Source organism: Marmota flaviventris, chromosome X, assembly GCF_047511675.1.
Source record: "Marmota flaviventris isolate mMarFla1 chromosome X, mMarFla1.hap1, whole genome shotgun sequence".
NCBI classification, from domain to species: domain Eukaryota; kingdom Metazoa; phylum Chordata; class Mammalia; order Rodentia; family Sciuridae; genus Marmota; species Marmota flaviventris.
The window spans coordinates 57238748-57257041 of record NC_092518.1 but is presented as its reverse complement, the minus strand read 5'-3'; the positions used below and the strand labels follow the sequence as shown (position 1 = coordinate 57257041).

Genomic DNA, 18294 nt, shown 5'->3' with positions numbered 1-18294 from the left:
AAATTCCTTCAATCCCAACTCCCTCTGTAACTGCTACCTTTAGAGTCAAGCACTTCAAAAAACTTCACACTGCTTAGCAACACTTGTGATTCACTCTTAGTTTCATTTCTTTGGTAAAATATAGCATATATACAGATAATTGTGTAAGTCATGTATATAGTTTAAAAATAAAGTGAACACCCATGTAACTACAACTTAGGTTGAACAACAAAACCCTTCCAGCAACCATGCATACCACTCTCAGGTTATGACCCTTCCCTTCCCTCTCCAGGTAGCCACTGATATTTGCAATAGTGATTCTCTTACTTTTCTTGGTAGCAGTATGTATGTGTATATGTATGTATTTGTGTGTATATATGTATCTCTCTCTCTCTTTCACACACACACACAATCAATGGCATCATTTAGGTGTGTGTGTGTTGGTACCGGGACTTGAACCAGGAGTGCTTTACTACTGTTACATCCCCAGTCTTTTTAAGTTTTTATTTTGATACAGAGTCTCACTAAGTTGCTGAGGCTGGCCTGGAATTTATGATCCTTCTGCCTTAGCCTTCAAAGTTGCTGGGATTAAAAGTGTGTTCCACGTCACATGTCTCATTTAGTTTTGTTAATGATTAACCTTTATGTGAATGGAATCATAGTATATGTAATCTATAGTGTCTTGCATCCTCCACTCAACACTATTTGAGAGATTCCTCTGTTGTCTATAGCTGTGTTTCGTTTCATTTCTATATTGTATTTGACCATATGACTATACTATTTTTTGTTTCTACTGTTGATGTATATTTCAGTTGTTTCTAGATTCTGACCATTATCAGCAATGCTCATATGAATGTTCTTGCTCATGTATCCTGATGTATTTGTATAAGAATTTTCTATATTATATACCCAGTAGAATTGTTAAGTCATTGGGTACCTATACTCCAAACTGTTTCTTCCAAAGTATGTATTCAAATGTATGAGCATCCTTGTCACTTCACATCCCCCAACATTGTTTTTTTTTTTCTGAATTTTAAGTTTTGCCACTTAAGTAGGTGTATTTTTTAATGTTCATCCCCTTGAGGGCTAAAGGGTCGATCACCTTTTCATATTTTATTTCTCATGTATATTTTCTTTTCAGTAAAATGCCTGTTTGTCTTACTTGTTTTTCCGCTGAGTGCTGTGTTTTCTTACTTGTTTTAAAAAGTAGGTTTTTTAATATGTAATCATTCGTATTTATATTTATTGCAAATCTCCTCATCCCTGTGTGTTTTGCAGATATTTACCCTCTAATCTCTGGCTTATCTTTTTACCCTCTCACATTTATTAGTACTTTGTTTTGTGTCATATTTAAGAAATTCAGTGTGTGTATGTTGGTACCAAGGTCTTCACAGAGTTCTTCCTATATTACAGTTTTGCCTTTCACATCTATGTCTTTAATCTACCAAAAACTATTTTTTGTACATGGTATAACGTAGGGGTCCCATTTTCTTTTTCCACATAAATATCCATTTCCCCTAGCACTGTTTATTTAAAAATCCATCCTTTCCTTCCTAATAAGCAGTGTCCCTCCTTTTCCATGTCTGCATATTGTATGAGTGTATCATCATATATGTCATATTATATGCCTTTTTCGGCTTCTTGATACTTTATTCCATTAAATCAAAGTTGAGCCAATGCAGTAGCATATGCCTATAGTCCCAGTAATAGGGAGGCTTCTAAATTTATACATATAGATTTAGTCTTTCTCCTTTTTTTTTTTTTTTTTTTGTCGTGTTGGGTATCAAACCCAGGGCCTTGCCCATGCTAGACAAGCTCTCTACCATTTGAGCTATATCGCCAGCACTCTGTCTCCATTTATTTAGAACTTCTTTACTATCTCTCAATAATGTTACTTGTTAAAGTCTCATTTTTTCTATTCTTAAGTATTTCTTATCTTGACAGTATTGTAGGACATGTTTAAAAATTGTGTTATCTGGGTTGGGGTTGTACCTCAGTGGTAAAAGTGCCTTGTACGTGTAAGGCCCTGGGTTTGGTCTTTAGCACCACATAAAAATAAATAAATAAATAAATAAAAATAAAGATATATAAAAATTGTGTTATCGAGTTAAAATATACAAACATTAAAGTATAACCATCATAAGTATATATGCTGAATTTTCACAAACTGAACAAACCCACATAAGTAACATGGATTCTTTTTATATTTTTATTTTTACTTTTAATGTGAATTAATTGTGCATATTAATGGGGTTCAGAGTGATATTTCCATACATGCATACAGCTTGCATGATCAATTCTAACTTCCTTTTATTCACTCTTTCCCCATCCCCCTTTCTAACCTCTTAGATCATATTTAACTCTCTTTAAAAGCTTTCATTTTTTTGTCATCATCTTTAACATATTTATCTGCCTTCTTTTTCAAGTAGAGGAACTGTTTTTAAATAAAACCTTCTAGCAAACTCTAATATCTGAGTAGATTAAAACCTTATTTTAGGTATATGTAAATTTATGTTAAAATTTATAGCATTAAGTAAGTCAGTCTTCAAGCCATAGAATATTATAACTTTTTATTATCACAATCTCTTTCTTTACATTAACTTGCATATCAAAAGTTTCCATGATAAAAAATGCAATATATCCAGCAAAGGACTTGTATCTAGAATATATGAGGAACTCTTAAATCTCAAAAGTGGAACACATCCCACTGGAAAATGGGCCAAGACATGAACAGATATCTAACTAAAGAGCATAAACAGATGACAATAAGCACATGAAAAGATATTCAACATCCTCAATCATTAAGGAAATAAGAATTAAAATCACAATAAGATATTACTGCACACCTCTCAGAATAGCTAAAAGAAAACTAGTGACAGTGCCAAATGCCTGTAAGAATATGGAGAAATTATCTCTCTCATACATTGAGAATAGGAATGTAAAAATGTTTCACCCACTCTGGAAAATAGTCCAACAGATACCTGTAAAACTAAACATATGCTTTCCATAAGACACAGTAATTGCACTATTGGGCATGTATATCAGACAAATAAAAAAAATGTATGTTCACACAAAAACCGGTACAGGAATGTTCACAGTTGCTCTATTCATAATAGCCCAAGGCTGGAAAGAACCAAAATGTCGTTTAGCAGGTGAATGGTTAAGTATACTGGTACATCCATGCCATGGAATAATATTTGACAGTAAAAAGGAATGCAGTATTTTTGATGGATACAACAACTTGGATGAATTATTATAAGTAAGAAAAAGCTAATCACAAAAGTTTACATACTGTGATGCTTCTATAACATTCTTTTTTTCACTTTTTGAAATTCGACATAAAATAAAAATTTACTTATTTTGATGTTCTATGAGTTTTAATACATGTGTAGAGTCATATAATTAGCAGCACATCGAGGATATTTAATAGTTCTTTAATTGCAAACTACTCCCTTGTTCTAGCTCTTTGAAATCAGACCTTATCACCAATCCTAACCTCTGGCAACCACTAGTTGATTCTCTGTAACTGGTTATAACTTTCTTGGAATAATAAAACTACAGAAGAGAATAGATCAGTGGTTACCAGGAGTTAGGAACTGAGAGTGGAGGGGGAAGGGATACCTATAAAGGGTAGCACGAGACAGCCTTCTTGTGATAGGAAGGATAGTTCTGTATCTTGATTTTGGTGGTGGTTAGATAGTTATGCCTATTACATAATTACATAGAACTATACATATGTGGACATACACAGAGTATATATAAAAATAGTGACGCTAAATAAGGTCTCTGGATTGTACTAACATTGATTTCCTGTTATGATATTGTCGTACAGTTGTTACTATTGGGGTAGGTTGGGTGAAGGGTGCCCAGGACCTCCTTGGAAATTCTTCTGCAATTTCCTGAGAATCCATAATTATTTCAAAATAAAAGTGTTTAAAAATACCATATGACAATAGTAATTTTTTTTTCTTTCCACAAATCCCTAGTTTCACATCCCTAGATAATTTCTCTTTTTATACAAGTATTATGTACACTGTTCCACTTTTCGCCATATTTTTTGTACTTGATATATTTTTTTAGATTGTTCCACATCAGCATGTACAGGTCTACCCTATTGTTTTCCATATCTGCATATTGTGTGAGTGTATCATCGTATGTATTATATTATTCCTCTATTGATGAATATTTCAGTTGGTTCCAGACTTCTGCTATTAGAAATAAAGTTGAAGTGAACATTCTTAATTTTTAGTACATGACATGATAGGAATTATGGATGACACTTTCAATCATGTTTAATGGTTTACATCTAATTTATTTCAATAATTTTTCTCTGGTGACACATTTAACAATAAAATCCTGGCTCATACTGATATATAGTTGGAAATAGACATTTTTTTTAAAAAAACAAATGTTTTTGGGCTGGGGCTGGGGCTCAGCAGTAGTGCACTTGCCTGGCATGTGTGAGGCACTGGGTTCAGTTCTCAGCACCACATATAAATAAATAAATAAATAAATAAATGTCTATCAACAACTAAGAAAATATTTTTAAAAAATTTTTAAAAAATATTTTTTAGTTGTAGCTGGACATTTATTTATTTATTTTTATCTGTTGCTGAGGATCAAAGCCAGTGCCCCATACATGCTAGAGGAGCACTTTACTGCTGAGCCACAACCCCAGCTCTGGAAATACACATTTTTAATGGTCCACTTTACAAAATCAGGATTATCTTCAATTATTAAACTGGTCTAGGAGCTTGAATTAGGAAGAGTAGGAAATTCAAATCCTAGGTTGGATCACTATAAATGTCTAATAAGACATACCCAATGCTTAAAAAATGCACTGAAATCATCTTTATTTTTAATCTTTTTAGAATTTTCTTTTTTCTCTTCTTTTTATTGGTGCATTATAATTATACATAGTAGTGGAATTAATTGGGACATATTTGTATATGTATACAATATGACAGCATAATTGGTCAATTTCAAAACCATCTTTAATACCATACCATCTTAATATATGGAGTTTCACATTCATTTGTTGCTACACAACTGACTGATGCAATGATGAATGTGTGCATTGAGGAATTGCCTCAAAGACTGAAGAAAAATTAATTAACCTTGATGTACAAGGTAATGTGTTAGTGTGTTAATATTTGATATATAGGACATTGTAGTGAGTTATTTAAGTGCAGTTTTTGAAATACCTTTAAAATAGTGCACAACAATTTGTACTTAACCACTGAACTGTATGTAGACCATCCCTAATTATGATGATTCCACTTATGAATTTTCAACTTTACACTGGTACAAAGTGATAATGTATACAACAAAAACTATACTTCAAATTTTGAATTTGGTCTTCTCTAGGTAGCAATAGATAACTCTCTCGTGATGCTGGATATGGGTGACGAGCTGTAGCTTCCAGTCGGCCACACATTCATGAGGACAAACTGATGCTATAGTGTGCTGAGTTGCTAAGCTTTGATATTTGGTAGCTTAGATGTATTAAATGTATTTCGGCTTGCGATATTTTCAACTCATGATGAGTTTAACATGATATAACCCTGTCAGGAGTTGAGAAACATTTGTACTGTCATGTACATTTTACCATAACAAAAATGATATTTAGGGCTAGGCCTGTGGCTCAGTGGTAGAGTGCTTGCCTAGCATGTGTGAGGCACTGGGTTTGATTCTCAGCACCACATATAAATAAATAAATAAAATATATAAAAAACAAATTAAATAAATGTCTATCGACAACTAAAAATATATATTTTTAATTATATTTAAGGGCTGGAGTTGTGGCTCAGTGGCAGAGCACTCGCCTGGCATATGTGAGGCACTGGGTTTGATCCTCAGCACCACATACCAATAAATAAATAACATTTTAAAAGAATTATATTTAAAGCAAAATCCAAATTACATTTTCAGAAACTTTGAAGTATCTCTGTTTCACTAAAGTATCCCTATGATTCTGAGAAATACAATTTGACAATCACTGTCCTATAAGATAGACACAAATACCTGAGCATTACATATAAGGCCCTTTATGATTTGTCTCTAGCTGTCCTCTGACCTCATTGTTTGCCATATTCCATGTCATAACTTGCATTATACTCCTATTGAACTACCTAAATTCTTAAAATATTGTTTCTTTCATAAACATGTGTCTTGACATATGTTATCTGCAATACCTTTACACTCTTCTTTCCTACCTTTCCCTTCTCCATCAGCATTGTCTTAGTCACCCTTCATGATTCAGCTCAAACTTCAATTCTTATCTGGAGTGTACCTTCCCAGGTAATGTTTTCCACTCTTTCCTATGATAGCATGTTTTAACTCTACATTTCTTTTCCTCTAACACTATATCTATGATCGTTTGCATGCCCATCTCTTCTTCTGTGCATTCCTTGAAAGTAGGCTTATTTATCTTTTTATCTCTAACACTAGCTAGCACAGTTCCTAGAGAATTTTACATATTCACTAACTCTTCAATGAATAAAGAACTTGAGATGTGGGGTGAGAAAAGTGGCAGAGTCCAGAATGAATCAGGTTTGCTATTGGTTGGGTGGCAGGTTTAGAGGGTGAGGCAATGCAAAGGAATAGTGCTGGAAGTGAAACAAGTTTGTATTGAAAGACAAATACTGTTTTTTTAGTGATTTTGTGCAATATCTTAGCTCAGTGGAGGTATTCAGTAGGCAGTCAAAGTACAGATTTGGACATCAGGAAAGAGGTTTGGTTTGGAGATGCAGATTTAGGGAGTCATTAACATAAAGGTATCTATTGGGACTCTAGTTATGGATGAGATCACCCAGGTAGAGTGTATATACTAAGAAAAGACGTAAGACAGTCCCAAGAGAATACCAACATTTAGTGGGTGCATATAGAAAGAGTATCCTGTAAAATAGATGGTGAATGTTTGAGAATGGCAGACATGGGTCAGGTGCAGTGACATATGCCTGTAATCCCAGCAACTTGGAAAGCTGAGGCAAGAAGATCACAAGTTTGAGGCCAGCCTGGGCAACTTAGTGACTCCAAGCAATTTAGTGAGATCCTGTCTCAAAATAAAAAGGGTTGGAGATGTGGCTCAGTAGTAAAGTACCCTTGAGTTCAGTATCCAAAAGAAATTAAGAAAAAGAAAAGAAAAGGGGAAAGAGAGAGAATGAGAATGAGAATATGGGAGACACAGTATTTGCATGGCTCTGGAGAGGAGAATGTAAGTTCAAGAATAGTAAATTTAGATTTTCTAACAAACCCCTCTTTTTAGGGCTAAGTGCCTCTTCTCTCTGTGGTACCTGGTGCCTCTAAGTAAACAAATTAACTCCTTCATATAGGTAGAGATTAAGACCTCAACTTTGTAGCCATAATACCTACATTTGAATCCTGACTCTGCTGCTGTGTGACCTTGAGCAAGTTTCTTAATCTCTTTGTGTCCCAACTTTCATACCTGTCAAACAGGGGAAATAATGATATCTACTTTATAGGACTGTTGTGAAGGTTGGATGAGTTAATATGTGTTTTTATTACTGTCATCATTATTGTCCCTCTGCAGGCACTTTAGGTTGAAGTTTCCTCCATCTTGTTATGTTATTTGTCACTTCTCCACCTGTACTCTAGAAATATGTTGAAACCTCCTGCCTACTGATATATCTTCTCCTAGGCTCTGTGATCTTGTGGGTTAATAATTATTTTACTCCTTTTAGTGATGTCTTAGGAGGGAGAGGAAAGAAATGCTGAGGGCCAGTCTCCTGTGTTTGAGCAGAATTTCCCATGACACTGTTATTTTTATATATGAGTTTACTTGAAAACCTATTTCTGTATAGTGACATTGATTTTTTTTATTGGAATTATTTGTGTCTAGATAATTATGATCTTATTTTTTGAAAGTCTTCTATCCTTTTGTTATTTTCCCCTGTAGACTTTTTTTCCTTAGGATCACAGCTGTCTTTTTTCCTGAATTTTGGAGATTATTTTCTTAAAGACTGGAGTGCTGATGTTTGTCCATGTCCCTTGGTCCCCTTACAACCAGATTTCCACCATTTTACTTATATAGTCATTTATTCTTTCTATGTCCATTTGAAAGCCCATTTCTTTTATTAGGCACAGTACCTTTTGGGTAAATAAATTCTCATGAAAGTAGATAAGGGATTTATCAGGTACTCTGCATTCAGCTCACCTGACAGCAAATATCCAGATTATCCATGTTTCTCTACTCATTTAATAACTTACATGTAGATATCTCTTTATAGATCACATTTGATTTTTATCACTATCCCATGAGGTGTAAGGAAGTATTGCCCTGTTTTATGGATAAAGTAAAGTTGCAGTATCTTGGGGTTGGGGTTGTGGCTCAGCATGCGTGAGGCACTGGGTTTGATTCTCAGCACCACATACAAATAAGTGAAAATAAAAGTCCATCAACAACTAAAAAAATATTTTAAAAAAGTTGCAGTATCTTGTCTAATGTCACACACATTGCTAAGTGATAGAGGCAAGAGTTTGATCTAAGGTTCTCTGTCTTCCATTCAAGTCCCCTTCTCACTCTATCCCCTCTCATTAGTTGCCTCCTTAAGTTTTATGACCCATTTGAGTCCCAGATTATTCCCTTTCTCTTTGACCAGGAAGACCATATCTACACTATAATATTACTTCAATTTTTTCACCATAGTTTACTCAACCATTTTACTTGCCTTAGGCTCATTTGTATTTTCGTCACATATAGAGCAAGTTTCTCAGATATGGAACTATTGACAGTTTGTGTCAAATAATCAAGGTGGGAACTACCCTGTGCAATGTAGGACATTTAGGATCATCTTTGGCCTTTACCCACTAGATGCCAGTAGCACACATACTTCTCCATTAAGTTGTAACAAACAAATGTTTCCATGTATTGGCAAAATCCCCTAGGAAGCAAAATTGCCCTAAGCATATAGAACTACTTCATTCCCCTCCTACCTAGTTTTTCTCCCTTATTTCAAATGCAAACAAAATTTTCTGTTCCATTTGTTAAACCCATTGTAATGTGCCTCCATGGTAGCTTTGAAGTTATATTTCTCTTTTAATGTAAAAACCTCTCCTTTATTATTTATTTGTTGCCATAGTGAACAAGCACCCAACAGTACTGAGCAGTAGCCTTAAGTCTCCTTGCTTTATGTATTTTCAGTTTTAGAAAAGAACTTCTGATCATAGCCATCCTTGATCAGAATTCTTAGTCTCTGGCCTGAGATTGTAGCTCAGTGGTAGAGGGTTTGCCTAGCACATGTGAGGCACTGGGTTCAATCCTCAGCACCAAATAAACATAATAAATAAATAAAATAAAGGTATTGTGTCCATCTATTAAAAAAAAGAACTCTTAATCTCTGCAAACATGTTCTTTACTTCATCTTTGTCAAAAACATATCACTTTATTGCCTTAACAACAGAAAATCAAATCCTACTTTGTGATGATTTCTTTCTAGAGAGACGTTTATGTCCCTCAGTTCCTTTTCTATTCCAAAGCACCAACTCTCTTTTATTTTATTTTATTATTTTTTAAAGAGAGAGAGAGAGAGAGAGAATTTTAATATTTATTTTTTAGTTTTCGGCGGACATAACATCTTTGTTTGTATGTCGTGCTGAGGATCGAACCCGGGCTGCATGCATGCCAGGCGAGTGCGCTACTGCTTGAGCCACATCCCCAGCCCCTCCAACTCTCTTTTAAAGAAGAAAAAAAAAAATAATGACACCTAATTTGTCCTTAAGTCTTTTTTTTAAAAAATATCTTTATTTTATTTATTTTATGTGGTGCTGAGGATTGAACCCAGGGCCTTGTCCTTGCTAGGTGAGTGAGCGCTCTACCACTAAGCCACAATCCCAGCCCCTGTCCTTAAGTCTTTTGTTTTTGTGTAGATTACAGTAGCCATAGGTTCTTCTCAGGGTCCATCTGGAATTTTATTTGTTCCTTCATGAAGCTAAAGATAAAAGTTTTGGTCTACAGAAAAACCTGAGCAGTCACCTTTACATCCAGATGGGATCTGGGCCAGTAAGATGGCACCATGTTCTGTTAGGCTATAAAAGGAAAGTCCTAATACAGGGATTAGTAAAGTATTGGCAAGCAGATTTGATAAATCTCAGCAGGCTCTTTTTCCTGAGTGGAATAAATGGCTCTGCAAAATGGTATTTCTTCCAACTGGCAATAAAAGGAAAAGAAAGAGAGGGTTGCTTAAGGAAATTGTTTTTGTTTTAGATTGGGGAGATATAAGCATGTGTATAGACTGAAAAGAAGGAATTAGTGAAAGGAAAATGATTAGAAAGTCTAAGAGAAAGGGGAAAGATTGAAGGATCCCAGGTCCCAGAGAGATCATGGGAATAGAAATATGGACAGAGACAAAAGGAAGAGCCTTGAGAATAAAAGCAGCCATTTCCTCTGAAACAAAGGAAAGGATGAAGGAATGAATAATAGCAAAGGAAAGAATGTGAGGTGGGGAGAAGGAAGGTTAGGGAACCCTTGTGGATAACTAGGCTCCATAATGTATTAGGTAAAAATTAGTAGAAAGTAAAGGTAGATTTACAATCTTGAAAATAACAAGTATTTAGGATAGCTACCATAGTGAGTTAGATTAGTCAAGTATGAATGAGGAAGAAAAGATTTGTAATTGATCAATATTTCAGCTAAGGTCAATGGAATGCTTGCAATGGATCCAGTCCATTTGCTTATGTTATTTCTTCAGCACTGTATCCTCCAGATAGACACCTACACAGATCAGTTTAACCTATGTTGGGAATGGTGGAAGGTCTTTGATCCAGTGAGTGCTTAGGAATGGAAAACTGAAATATTTATCTAGAGGGTTCGGAATAGTTAGTTTAAGGCCCAGAAGAGTCTAATCTACTGACAATAGAAGGGTCAGTAAATTGGTAGCCATAAAAGTGAAGAACAGAATCTATGAAAGATGCAGTCAGAGAGAAATGTGGGGTTTGGGATCTTATAAATGTATTTGTCTCAGGTTAAAAATGGAGACCAAAATATGACTGCAAAAGTAGAAGGTAGAGTAGGGCTAACAAAAATGATACTGTTTGTCTTAGTCCATTTGTGCAGCTTTAACAGGAAACCTTAGACTGAGTAATTTGTATAAATAGAATTTTATTTCTCATAATTCTGGAAGCTAAGTCCAAGATCATGGCACCAGCAACATTATAGTCTGGTGAGGGTATCTCCTCACTGCATCCTTCCATGGCAAAAAAAAAAAAAAAAAAAAAGTGGAAGGGAAAAAGAAAAAGAAACAGTGTTCTTATGTGGCAGAAGGGACAGAAGAGCAAAAGTCCCTCGCTAGTTGCCTCTGTCCCTTTTTATAAGGCATTAATCCCATCTACAAGGGCAGAGACCTCATGACCTAATCACCTCCTAAAAGTCCTTCCTCCTAATACAGATATATTGGGGATCAAATTTCAACATGAATTTGGACATTCAAACTATAGCACCATTTATGTATCATTTGACTTTGGTTTATAAATAGTATCTTATTTGATTCACACTACCACAAAATAAGGGGGATACATTTGTCTTATTTTATTGAGGATGTTACCCAAGATAAAAAAGTTGGTCAGGGACAGAGCCAAGATTGCAGCCTAGGTCTATCTGATACCAAAGCCCATGTACTTAACCATTATACTGTATAGCCCTTCCCAGTAATAATGAGAAGTCATGTGTTTTAGAGGGACCTCAGAGATTATTACACTGTTTGGAAAAGCAAACCTGAGAATAAAATAAAATAGAAAAGAATGTTTACCCTTTTTTAAACAGTAAGCGGAAAGGTATTCCAGTGTTATATAAAGAAAGAGCATAGGACTTGACTGAAGTCCTAGGAATAGTGATCTTAGGCAGGGCATGGTGGCATACACTTATATTCCTAGCAGCTCGGGAGGCTGAGACAGGTGGTGTACAAGTTCAAGGCCAGTCTCAGCAACTTAGCAAGGCCCTAAGCAACTTAGTGATATTCTGTCTCCAAATAAAAACCCAAAAGGGCTGGGACTGTAGCTCAGTGGTAAAGCACCCCTGGGTTAAATCTTGAGTACCAAAATAAGAAAAAGAAATATCAGGCCCAAAACTGTTTAACCTCAGGCAAGCCATATAATTTTGAGCTAGTTTCCTTATCTGTAAAAGGAGAAAGATAGTAAAAACAATGACAATAAAATTGTAGAAAAAAAATAGCTGTGCATCCAATTTCACAGCATTAGTTTAAGGATTTTGATAATGGATGTAAGAAGTAAATAACTGTATGGATGATTGTTGTCATAGTGATAGTTATCTGTCTACTTTGTTTCCATAGTGAAAGGGCAAGAAGTGCCAAAGGACTCAATTGTGCAAATCCAACATTTGGACATTTGTTCTTTGAACTTTACATAGAGGCACACTCAGAAAAGTTAACAGGATTAAGAAAATTCCTTAGGATTGATTACAGTATTTCTATGGGGTCTTTATTTCTTTTTTATTTCTCAGAAGAAATGCAAGTATATTTGAGATACTTTACCAAGCAATTTAAATTTTGTTTGCTATTATTAGGTATAAATATTAATAGAGGCCTCCTATGCTTGGGAAATGTAATCAGTGCTCTCGGCGATGACAAAAAGGGTGGTTTTGTGCCCTACAGAGATTCCAAGTTGACTCGACTTCTTCAAGGTAAGCCCAAAGTACCTCTAAAAATAAGAAAGAGTAACTGAGAATGATAGTGCTGAGCAAGCAAAGATGAGACAGGTAAAAAGCTAGCTACTGGGGCTAACACATACATAGCTGTCTAATTGATAAATAGAAGAGAGAGCTGTTGGCAGTCAGGTTTCCAAGATAATGGGAAAATGTCTTCATATATGGCTTTGAGAGCCAAGAAGTCTGTAGAGTGCCAATTGTACTTAGTACTTTGCACCTGAAAATGAACATGGTTAATGTTTCTTTATATAATAGTGCTGCTATGCAGAATTCTCTGGAGAGTTAAAATCTACCTAGAGGGGGCATCCTAAGAATGTTTAATCACAATAGTGAGGCTCCTATGGGTCAGGCCACAGTTGTTTTAACCTGATTCACTGCTGAAATAATAGTTTCTCTTGAGAATAGAGACACATACAATAGTGTTCTAAAATATGTATCATTTTACATACTAGAAATCTTAAAGAGTTTTTATATTAATACAAATAAGAAATTTGTAAATATCTTAAAAATTTTGTCACCAACCCAAATGGACAGCTTGTGATTACATCCTACCTATTTGATTTCATTTCCTTCCATGATTCTTTATTGTGTTTTTTTCAGATTCTCTAGGAGGTAATAGCCACACTCTTATGATAGCCTGTGTGAGTCCTGCTGACTCCAATCTAGAGGAAACATTAAATACCCTTCGCTACGCTGACAGAGCAAGAAAAATCAAGAACAAACCTGTAATTAATATTGATCCCCAGACAGCTGAACTTAATCATCTTAAGCAACAGGTATAAGGGAATTAAAATTTTATGGGAAAAATTATGTGAGTAGAATGGTACAGCTTCTGTTTGTCATATTTTCCTCTGTCAGAATTTTAGATACGTTTGTTAAGTATTGTTAGTTTGGTGACCTCTTCAAGTAAATCCTATTAATATGTTTGCTGCACTTCTAAGATTGGAGGTAGCATTGGAGAGTTCACTGAAAAAGAAGTGAGCAGTGAGAGATGAAACAAGAGATGTAGGCAAGGCCCAGATTCTGAAGTTCCTTATATAACCTGTTCAATAATTTGGAAATCAGCTGGAAAGTATTAGAGCCATTTAAGGGTTTTAAATAAGAGGGTGATATGATAAAATGTGTGTGTTTTAGGGAGATAATCTCAGCAAGTATAGAGAAAGTAGATTAGAGGTGGACATGGCTAGAAGTAAGAAAAGAAATTTGGCTGTTATAATAATCAGGTAAGACCTACGGCCTGAACTAAAGGCAGTAGCAATAGAGATAAAGAGAAGGAGATAGTTAGGAGGAGAAAAACAAGAAGGAACTAAAATATATAGAACTTAAGTGGTAACATTTGATGTGGGAAAATTAGGGTGAGTGGGGAGAGTTGAAATTGGTTCCCAACTGAATAAATGGTAGTGCCGATCATTGAGTCAGGGAATACAGGAGGAAAAACAAGGTCAGGTAGGAGAACTGGAAATTATGAGTTCAGTTTGGTTAATTTTGAAGTTGAATGGCTTCTAGGACTTGTAAGTAGAAATATTCAAATATAGCTGGCTGTATGGGTTTGATGTAGAGATGTCTTAGCTGAAGAAACAGGTTCAAGAGTCAATAGCATTAGATGATATGAAGTTATGGAGTGGATAAAATCAAAGAGTACTTGACATATTAAAGTCACTCACTAAATAATTGCTGAATGAGCAAATGAAGAAGAGAAGGCCCAAACCAGAAATCTTGGGAACATTAGCACTTAAGAAATATAGGAAGAAGAGAAGACAATACAGGAAGAAGAGAAGACAACAAGAGAGATTAAAAAGCAGTAGACAGGAAGAAAACCAGTGGGGTCATGACAGCCAAGGGACAAGCATTTCAAGGAGGATTATGAGAAGTATAAACTTATAAAGTGTAAGATAAGGATTTTTAAATGTCCATTAATTCTTATCAATAAGGAAGCTATTGGTTACCTTTATTAGAGGAAGGTCAGGGGAATAAGAGTAGGTTGATTCAGGATAAGTGTACAGAATGGTAGGTAAGAAGTGGAGGAATGGGCTGGGATTGTGGCTCAGTGGTAGAGCGCTTGCCTAGCATGTGTGAGGCTCTGGGTTTAATTCTCAGTACTGCATATAAACAAATAAAATAAAGGTCCATCACCAACTAAAAAAAAATTAAAAAGAAGTGGAGGAAGCTGATGGCTGTTATTTCAAAGAGACATGGTAAGAAAAGGCATTAGCTGGAAATCAAGGGTCAAGGAATATAGGTCTGTTTTTAAACTATGGGAGAAAATTGCACAAGTAAAAGAAAGAACTGGGTGCAGTGGCTTATGCCTTTAATCCCAGCAATTTGGGAGGCAAGAGGATTGCAAGTTCGAGGCCATCGTGGTCTACATAGTGAGACCCTGTCTCAAACTTTTTTGAAAGTGGGAGGGCCTGTTGGTGTAACTTAGTGGTAGAGCATTTGCTTAGCATGTACAATCCCTAGATGTTAAATCTTCAGTACTGAAAAAAAAAAAAAGTAAAAGAACTAGATAGGAGAAACTGAGAACAGAGAACAGACAAGGTCATCTTCTAAGACTGAGCAGTCAAATAAGAATAGGGGGCTTGAGGGCTAGGGTTGTGGGTCAGTGGTAAAGCACTTGCCTGGCATTTGTGAGGCACTGGGTTCAATCCTCAGCACCACATAAAAATAAGTAAATAAAATAAAGGTATTGTGTCCATTTACAACTAAAAAAATTTTAAAACAAAAAGAATAGGGCTTAAAGTCACTCTCAAAAGAAATAGGAGAGTTAACTATGAGATGAATTTGTGGTATATGACTGGTTGTACAACAGCTCAGTAGCCTTGTTAGAGAAGACAAGAAGGCAGGAATTAGATTGATGCAGGTATAAGGGGGTGACATTTTCTCACTTTCCAGATTATAGTACTGCTTTCACTTGAAATCAAGCATTTGCTAGCCCAATATTCACTCCCTCTCTGGCCTCCCCCCTTAGTGATTACTATTTAATCAATCTCTTTTCTTCCCTTTCCTTCTCCTTTATCTCCTTCCTCCCTAGGGGTCACAATAGAGAATATAAGTAATTTATCTGTCCACAGTATCATCTGAATTATACAATACCACTCTGTCCCCCTATTTTCTTTTATGTTTATTCCATTGCCCAGAAGGCCCTTCTTCCTCTTATTCACTTATTTGCTCATTCATTCCAACAATAAGTATTTATGGAACAATATTATGTGCTGGGCACTATGCTGGGATACATTATTGAGCAAATCAACACAGTTTCTACCTTCTTATTGCTTAACATGAGAGACAAACACTAAACACATAATCATATACTATTTTGTGATTATAAACTGGGATTCTATGCTATGAGAGTGTTGAACGGGGCCTTCTATTAAATATTCAGTCTGGGGAGCCTTCTCTAAGGTAGCAACATTTGAGCTGAGATCAGAGGGATTATGTATGAATAAATTGCAGAGAAGAAGGAAGAGAGATGGAAGGAGAAAAACCAGCATGAGAGCAAAGTATTGCAAAGAGCATGAATATTGCCCACCAGACAGCCCAGGTTCAAATCCTGGCTTTATAGCTTACTAGCTATATACTTTAGGCAAGTTGTCTGTCCCTCAGATTCCCTGTCTGCACTGGAAATAATAACAATACCCTACTTTATAGGGTATTTGTGAGGGTTAAGTGAGTAATCTATGTAAAGTACTTTGAACAACACCTGGCACATAGCAAGTGCTGAAAGGGTCTAAGTTAGGATGAAGTATAGTGCATTTGGGAAACTGAAAGGATACTAGTGTGACTGGCACATAGAAAGCAAGGAAAGTATTCTAGTATGAACCTAAAGGGAAAGCAGAAACATGACCAAGAACTCATGGACCATGTGCAAAAATGATTATAAGCTGGGTGGTAACATTGGTAATTTGCATTTTTAAAAGATGGTCTGGCTACTATGTGGAAATCAGGAAAGTATGATTCTGGTAAGCCAAATGCTACCGAACAGTCAATTGAGTAAAATGAAGGCTGAAAAATGTTCCATTAGCTCTAATGACATTCAGGTCATTGGTGACCTTAGCAAGTTACTTTAATGAACTAATATGTGGGCAAAAATCTGATTGGAATAAATACCTAAGCTCTACCTTAGATTTCATTGGCATTGAGTAAAATTATCTAAATGCTAATTATAGTAATTTCTTTTCTTTTTTTTTTTGTACCGGGAATTGAACTCAGGGACACTCGACCACCAAGCCACATTCCCAGCCCTATTTTTTATTTTATTTAAAGACAGGGTCTCACTGAGTTGCTTAGTGCCTCAATTTTGCTGAGTCTAGCTTTGAACTCAAAATTCTCCTACCTCAGCCTCCTGAGCTGCTGGGATTACAGGCATGTTCCACCATGTCTGGCTATTTGTAGTAATATCATTGCTAAGGAATTAGTAGTTTTGGATTGGTGATTGATTATTTTTCTTTGTTTCTCTCAGGTACAACAACTACAGGTCTTGTTGCTACAAGCCCATGGGGGTACCCTGCCTAGATCTATAAAGTAAGTGTCCTAAAATTACCTGATTGATTGTTTGATTGATCGATTGAGATGTTTAGGGTTGAACTCTAGGTATAAATTAATTTTAAATGTGAGTTACAGCAGAGGCTCTTTCTCCTGATAGTTGTTTTCCTCTGTTATCCTAAAGTTTCTAGTAGCATTCATTTGGCGTCACTGAAGGGAATTTACCAACCCTGCTGACTACTTTGGGCTTAGCTAGTTATCTTTGAAGCAGCCTGGTGTAATAGAAAAAGTATGGTTTTGGTCTCAGAAATTTGTGAACTTGAATGCTACTCTAAGAAGAGCTGTCTCTTCTCCCCAATGTATTTTTTGTCTACTTAGTTATATCCACAGATACATGAATATTTATTTTGTTCTATAGGTTAACCTCCAATACTAGCATTTGTTTTATTCAAATCATTCCTGCTTTATTCATTCAGAGCAACTTCAGTTAGCTTTTTGTGTTCTTTTTCAAGTACTCAATTTTTTGAACATTTCCACAAGATGTTCCAAACTGCATTTTTCTTACCCCAGTTCTGGAATCTTCTGAATTTCCAAGAAGCCTGGTTTCTTTTATTGGAAAATGGTGATTAGAAACTAAGATATGGGTGGTAGCACTGGTTGTGTTCATTATTACTGGGGTGTCTTCACTTCTAGGCTTTCTTAGCAGGTAGAACTCAGAAATATCTGCACATGTAATAACCCACACATATATACTCATCTATGTTTTTGTATCTATACAAATATCTATACAGATATCTATCTATCTGTATATGTATTAAAAACAATGATAATATAGTTCTGGTTCCTTTCCAACACTACAGGATTCATTTTGGTCTTCGCATTTATAAATTCTCTAACAATGAGAAATACAGTCTTATTATCTGCAATTTATTTATGTTCAATTCTAGTGTACATATAATGGTGTTTCACAATGCTAGCCCATATCCTTGTGAGATACACTTTTATGAACTAGAAGTCAACATTTATGCACTATTTTTTTTTGCATTTAGCAGGGTACTATTTTTTTATTTTTTTCCCCACAATATCTTTATTTCATTTTATTTATTTATTTATTTAGTGGTGCTGAGGATCGAACCCAGGGCCTCACACATGCT

The 18294-nt window shown here is 35.5% G+C and overlaps 1 protein-coding gene across 1 annotated transcript in view; it reads left to right on the top strand.

Annotated features, from left to right (window-relative positions):
- Positions 1-18294, top strand: part of Kif4a (kinesin family member 4A) — a 141420-nt gene that overhangs the window by 35952 nt on the left and 87174 nt on the right. Inside the window, exons 8-10 of the mRNA XM_027935812.2 lie at positions 12518-12634; positions 13259-13434; positions 17118-17179. Of these exons, the coding sequence (XP_027791613.1) occupies positions 12518-12634; positions 13259-13434; positions 17118-17179 (355 nt within the window). The remainder of the gene's footprint in view (positions 1-12517; positions 12635-13258; positions 13435-17117; positions 17180-18294) is intronic.